The 7072-nt window shown below is 52.7% G+C and overlaps 1 protein-coding gene across 1 annotated transcript; it reads left to right on the plus strand.

The window, feature by feature from the left end:
- The first annotated feature begins 1658 nt into the window (after positions 1–1658).
- PSKH1 (protein serine kinase H1) lies at positions 1659–3061 on the plus strand. Its single transcript, XM_026450900.1, has one exon. It carries the CDS (start codon positions 1729–1731, stop codon positions 2788–2790), a length of 1062 nt encoding a protein of 353 aa, XP_026306685.1. The 5' UTR covers positions 1659–1728; the 3' UTR covers positions 2791–3061.
- The last annotated feature ends 4011 nt before the right edge of the window (positions 3062–7072 follow it).

Raw genomic sequence — 7072 nt, forward strand, 5'->3', positions numbered from 1 at the left:
TGTGGGGTGGCACAATGTCAGCTCACAGCAACCTCTGCCTCTCGAGTTCAAGCGATTCTTGCCCAAGTAGCTGGGATTACAGGCGCCCATCACCACGCCCAGCTAATTTTTGTACTTTTGGTAGAAATGGGGTTTTACCGTGTTGGCCAGGCTGATCTCAAACTCCTGACCTCAGGTGATCTGTCTGCCTTGGCCTTCCAAAGCGATGGGATCACAGGCATGAGCCACCATGCCCGGCCCCACCTCTGACTCTTGAATGAAGACCAGGCAAGTTTTGCAGTTCACCGGGTGGCGAGTGCTGAGGCTTGTGGTCCCAAGTTCACTGGAGTTGATTACAGCAGCTCTGGGCCTTGTGTGGGATTTCAGCCATCCATGTAGTGTGGTGGGGAAGTGAGAGACCCTGGAATAGGGAGTTAAACTGCTAGGGTGGGGACGGTGCATTAGCAAAGGAGTGGAAGCCTTCCAGGAGAATGAGGGAGAGCCCCAGGGAAGTGGTTTGCTGTTTGTTGCAGAGGGACCAACCCCTGTAGGAAGCCTAAAGGGCTGGGAAAGATATCCATGAAGGAAGCCTTGGAGAAGCAGCTTTCTGAGCCCTGGTGGGTGGTGGAGTTAGAGAGTAGGCCTCCAACACTTCACACTCCCATTTCAGAAAAGATGAGTCAGAATAATAAGAGGAATGATTTTAACATTTTAGAAACATGGGACTTCAACTAGGATAAGGGGCCCAGGCAGAGGAGTGGGGAGGGTGGGAGCCCTGACGGCTGAGGCTGTGCGTGTTCCTGCCCCCTCTCAGGGTTGAAGAGCAGCATGAGACTGAGGCCCAGGGAGATATGAGTCAAAGCCGTGATGTGGCTGGGTGTGGTGGTGCATGCCTGTAATCCCAGCACTTTGGGAGGCTGAGGCGGGCGGATCACGAGGTCAGGAGATTGAGACCATCCTGGCTAATATGGTGAAACCCCGTCTCTACTAAAAAAATACAAAAAATTAGCTGGGCGTGGTGGTGGGCGCCTGTAGTCCCAGCTACTTGGGAGGTTGAGGCAGGAGAATGGCGTGAACCCGGGTGGTGGAGCTTGCAGTGAGCAGAGACCGTGCGTCACTGCACTCAAGCCTGGGCGACAGAGCGAGACTCTGTATCAAAAAAAGCCATGATGCTCGGGCCATCTTTTCAGCTAGACCCTGTGTTGAGTCTGGGCTCTTGAACAGCAAAGCCATACTCCTGACCAGGGAAATAAATGAGAGCCAGGACTTCGGTTTTTTGTTTGTTTGAGACAGAGTCTCGCTCTGTCACCCAGGCTGGAGTGCAGTGGTGTAATCTCAGCTCACTGCAACCTCCACCTCCTGGGTTCAATCAATTCTTGTGCCTCAGCCTCCCAAGTAGCTGGGATTACAGGTATGTGCCACCATGACCAGCTAATTTTTCTATTTTTAGTAGAGACGGGTTTTCACCATGTTGGCCAGGCTGGTCTTGAACTCCTGACCTTAGGTAATCCACCTGCCTCAGCTTCCCGAGGTGTTGGGATTACAACTGTGAGCCATCACGCCTGTCCAGGAGTTCGGTTTTAATGAGACTGGGTTTCTGGAGAGGGAGAGCTGAGGAGGACGGCTGGTTTCCTTACAGCTGCCCTGGCTGTGCTGACTTGTTCTCTCTTTGTGTGTAGGTGTAGACGGGGCACTGCCTTCAGAGCAGGTCCTGCCAGCCTCGCTGGAGAGGATGCCCTCGTGTCCGTGATGGGCTGTGGGACAAGCAAGGTCCTTCCCGAGCCACCCAAGGATGTCCAGCTGGATCTGGTCAAGAAGGTGGAGCCCTTCAGTGGCACTAAGAGTGATGTGTACAAGCACTTCATCACAGAGGTGGACAGTGTTAGCCCTGTCAAAGCTGGGTTCCCAGCAGCAAGTCAGTATGCACACCCCTGCCCCAGTCCCCCGACTGCTGGCCACACGGAGCCTCCCTCAGAACCACCACGCAGGGCCAGGGTAGCTAAGTACAGGGCCAAGTTTGACCCACGTGTGACAGCTAAGTATGACATCAAGGCCCTAATTGGCCGAGGCAGCTTCAGCCGAGTGGTACGTGTAGAGCACCGGGCAACCCGGCAGCCATATGCCATCAAGATGATTGAGACCAAGTACCGGGAGGGACGGGAGGTGTGTGAGTCGGAGCTGCGTGTGCTGCGTCGGGTGCGTCATGCCAATATCATCCAGCTGGTGGAGGTGTTCGAGACGCAGGAGCGGGTGTACATGGTGATGGAGCTGGCCACTGGTGGAGAGCTCTTCGACCGCATCATTGCCAAGGGCTCCTTCACCGAGCGTGACGCCACACGGGTGCTGCAGATGGTGCTGGATGGCGTCCGGTATCTGCACGCACTGGGCATCACACACCGAGACCTCAAACCTGAGAATCTGCTCTACTACCATCCAGGCACTGACTCCAAGATCATCATCACCGACTTTGGCCTGGCCAGTGCTCGCAAGAAGGGTGATGACTGCTTGATGAAGACCACCTGTGGCACGCCTGAGTACATTGCCCCGGAAGTCCTGGTCCGCAAGCCCTACACCAACTCAGTGGACATGTGGGCGCTGGGCGTCATTGCCTACATCCTACTCAGTGGCACCATGCCGTTTGAGGATGACAACCGTACCCGGCTCTACCGGCAGATCCTCAGGGGCAAGTACAGTTACTCTGGGGAGGTGAGTCTGTGCTGCCCTGTCCCGGCATGTTGGGGAGGCACCTGCGGGCGCAGGTATTTCCTGCAGCTCTCAGTCAGTGGTACGTCCTCAGGGCCATGCTCATGAGGGCCAGGCAGGTCATGTAAAAGGGACAAAGTGAGACTATCACAATGTAGTTTGGGTTCCCTCAAGGTGAGCCCTGGGACAAGGACTTGGGAGCAGATAGTTTATTTAGGATGTGATTTGAGTAACTGCAAGGGAAGTAATGGGGAAAGCGAGGCAGGAAAGGGAGAAAGTCAGTAGAGTATATTGAGAAGTGGCTGCCACTGTGGGCCACTGGAGACCATGGTAATAACCATGTGGAACGTGCCTCACAGTTGTACCACCGAAGAGCAGGAACGTGAGTTTCTTTCTTTCTTTCTTTCTTTTTTTTTTTTTAATCCACCGACTCCTGTACTTCATGGGTTGAGAATTTCTTTGAGGGCACTAAATCCATGGTGCTTCTGGGCTGTCCTGATACCAACTAGTGCTAGAGAAAGTCTTTAGGCAGAGAAGCAGAGAGATGCAGGCACTGGCGGTGGGAAGCTGTTGCCAGGCACCAAGCAGTGTGCTGCAGCTGCAGATGAGCTCAGGAGTGGGCTGAAAGTATGTGGGTATCTGCATCTGCTCTGTGGGGCCCCAGCCAAGCTAGACTGAACATGCCCATCTCAGAAAGCAGCTTCTCATCTCTGTCCAGTTTTGCCACACAATGAGGACCTCATATGTCCAGATCTGATTTTTTTAAGAAGAGAAGCCAGAAAATCTGATCTTTTATTTTTTGAGATGGAGTCTTGCTCTGTTGCCCAGGCTGGAGTACAGTGGCACAATCTTGGCTCATTGTAATCTCCACCTTCTGGGTCCAAGCGATTCTCCTGCCTCAGCCTTCTAAGTGGCTGGGATTACAGACCTGGGATTACAGGACCGCACCACCTCGCCCAGCTAATTTTTGCATTTTTAGTAGAGATGAGGTTTCGCCATGTTGGCCAGGCTGGTCTCGAACTCCAGACCTCAGGTGATCTGTCCACCTTGGCCTCCCAAAGTTTTGGGATTATAGGTGTGAGCCACTGCACCCGGCCAGAAAGTCTAATCTTAAAATGTTAGAATATTCTGATTCACATATTTAAGCAGCTTCTTGTGTGCCAACAAACACTAACCTGCAGGTCAGATTCAACCACCAGGCCGTCAGTTTGTGTCTTTGGATCCATTGATAGTCCTGGTACCTCCCAAAATGTGTGAGGTTTCAGCACCATTGGGAGCCGAAGGAAGGTACAGAAAAAGTGAGGGCTGATTGGTCCTTAGGAAGGATGCTGACTGGGTAGAAGACAAGGCTGACTGTAGGAAGCAGCAAGCATGGCAGCTGAAGCCTGGTGGTGTGCTGGGAAGGCTGTGAAGAAGAGAGTATGTGTCAGCTTTATGTGGGAGGGAGGTGAGCTTGGCAGGATGACAAGATTTTGCCCAGGCAGTGAGAGCTCCCTCTTCTAGGGGGCTCCCCATAGGGTGTTTCTCTCAGACATGGACCTGCTGAGGTGCTATCCATGCCTCTTGTACATCTTCTGTGGAAGGGAAGGGGCTCTGAAGAGCTCCCTTCTGTGGCCCAGCTTTCCTCCCAGGGGTATGGGCTGGGCCCTCTCTGGCCTCAGCCAGCATTTCCTTCAAGAGTCACCCAACAGCTGGCCAGGTGCGGTGGCTCACGCCTGTAATCCCAGAACTTTGGGAGGCCGAGACAGGTGGATTACTGGAAGTCAGGAGTTCAAGACCAGCCTGGCCAACATGGTGAAACCTTATCTCTACTGAAAACACAAAATTAGCCAGGCGTGGGCACCTATAATCCCAGCTACTCAGGAGGCTAAGGCAAGAGAATCACTTGAATCCGGGAGGCAGAGGTTGCTGTAAACCGAGGTTGTGCCATTGCACTCCAGCCTGGCCAAAAAGAGTAAAACTCCATCTCAAAAAAAAGAAAAAAAAAAGGTCACCTAACAGCCTCACGCCACTTACTTTGCCTTTAGCACTTGAGGTCCTGTGCTGTATCACCTTCCCTGACAGCTTCCAGATGTGGCTGTGGGATCCATTGAGGACTTCCTCCTGCTGGGGAGGTGGTTGGCATTCCCTAGGGGCATCCCCATGTTATGCCTCTCAAAGGTGGCACAAGGAAGGGAGGGAAGCTTTCCTCCTCAGGCTGGCTCTGTTGCAGGCACAGGGGAGGGTGTCTGTTTGTACCACTCTTAGGAGATGGTTGAGTAGGTGTCAGGCAGGTGGTGAAGATTTGTACCGGTAACTGGGATCTGTGGGCCTAAGGGTGAAGGGGCCACTGCAGACCACCAGGTGCTTACTGCAGAGTGGTCAGCCTTGTGGAGAGCTCAGTCCTGGCCCACTGTCATTCTCAGGTTTTAAGTGGACAGGTGGGTTCTGCAGAAAATCTGACTGTCACATGCTTATAGCACTGGGCGGTAAATGGGACCATACTGGTACTGAATGAGAGCCTGCGAAGCCAGAGAACAGTCCCCAATACTCAGTTAAAAGTCAGGAGTGCCCAACAGTGAATTAACTATCACACTCGGGACCATTCCAGTCTAATTAGATTTGATTCAAGGTTCAGATAATTTGGTTCCCAGCATCATCATGGCAAATGTGAGCTTTTGGTGTCTGTGGAAGGCACTGGGAAGTGTGAGAGGAGCAGGCACAGCTGGTGACAGAGGGAACAATTTAAAGATGAGTCCCTTAATCCTGATGAAGATCCCCTCAGTAACGTTGGAGCAATGCCCTGATGTTTACTTGGTTCTCAGATATGGATTGGCCATCAGGTTGGCACAATCTGTAGCTATAAACTGGAGATAAGAAATCTTCTTCCAAGGCTGGGCACGGTGGCTCGTGCCTGTAATCCCAGCACGTTGGGAGGCTGAGGCGGGCAGATCATGAGGTCAGGAGATGGAGACCATTCTGGCTAACACAGTGAAACCTTGTCTATACTAAAAATACAAAAATTAGCTGGGCGTGGTGGCGGGCGCCTGTAGTCTCAGCTACTCCAGAGGCTGAGGCAGGATAATGGTGTGAACCCGGGAGGCGGAGCTTGCAGTGAGCCGCGATGGTGCCAGTGCACTCCAGCCTGGGCAACAGAGTGAGACTCCGTCTCAAAAACAAACAAACAAACAAACAAAAAGAAATCCTCTCCTAACTGGGCGTGGTGGCTCATGTCTGTAATCCCAGCACTTTGGGAGGCCAAGGAGGGAGGATCACCTGAGGTCGGGAGTTCAAGACCAGCCTGACCAACATGGTGAAACCCATCTCTACTAAAAATGCAAAATTAGTCGGGCATGGTGGCACATGCCTATAATCCCAGCTACTTGGGAGGCTAAGGCAGGAGAATCGCTTGAACCCGCGAGGCAGAGGTTGCAGTGAGCTGAGATTGTGCCATTGCACTTCAGCCTGGGCAACAAGAGTGAAACTCTTGTCTCAAAAAAAGAAAAAAAAAAAAAAAATCCTCTCCCAGGCTGGGCATGGTGGCTCACATTTGTAATCTCAGCTGAGGCAGAAGGATCACCTGAAGCCAGGAGTTTGAGACTGCCAGGGCAATATAGTGGGACTCCATCCTAAAACAAAACAAAATAAAATTTAGCCAGGTGTGGGCACATACCTGTAGTCCCAGCTACTCAGGAGGCTGAGGTAGGAGGATCACTTAAGCCCAGGAGTTCAAGGTTGCAGGGAGCTGTGAATGTGCCACTGCACTCCAGCCTGTGTGAAGATGGAGTCTTGCTGTGTTACCCAGGCTGGAGTGCAGGGGTGCCATCTTGGCTCACTGCAGCTTCCATCTCCCAGATTCAAGTGATTCTCCTGCCTCAACCTCCCAAGTAGCTGGGACTACAGGCACGTGCCACCACGCACGGCTAAGTTTTTATATTTTTAGTAGAGATGGGGTTTCAACATGTTGGCCAGGCTGGTCTTGAACTCCTGACCTCAGGTGATCCGCCTGCCTCAGCCTCCTAAAGTGCTGGGATTACAGGTGTGAGCCACCACACCTGGCCAAGACCCTGTCTTAAAAAAAAAATTGTTAGGCCGGGCGCGGTGGCTCAAGCCTGTAATCCCAGCACTTTGGGAGGCCGAGACGGGTGGATCACGAGGTCAGGAGATCGAGACCATCCTGGCTAACACGGTGAAACCCCGTCTCTACTAAAAAAATACAAAAACCTAGCCGGGCGATTTGGCGGGCGCCTGTAGTCCCAGCTACTCGGGAGGCTGAGGCAGGAGAATGGCTGAGGCAGGAGAATGGCCTAAACCTAGGAGGCGGAGCTTGCAGTGAGCTGAGATCCGGCCACTGCACTCCAGCCTGGGCGGCAGAGCGAGACTCCGTCTCAAAAAAAAAAAAAAAAAAAAA

Source organism: Piliocolobus tephrosceles, unplaced genomic scaffold (assembly GCF_002776525.5).
Source record: "Piliocolobus tephrosceles isolate RC106 unplaced genomic scaffold, ASM277652v3 unscaffolded_25986, whole genome shotgun sequence".
Taxonomy (NCBI): domain Eukaryota; kingdom Metazoa; phylum Chordata; class Mammalia; order Primates; family Cercopithecidae; genus Piliocolobus; species Piliocolobus tephrosceles.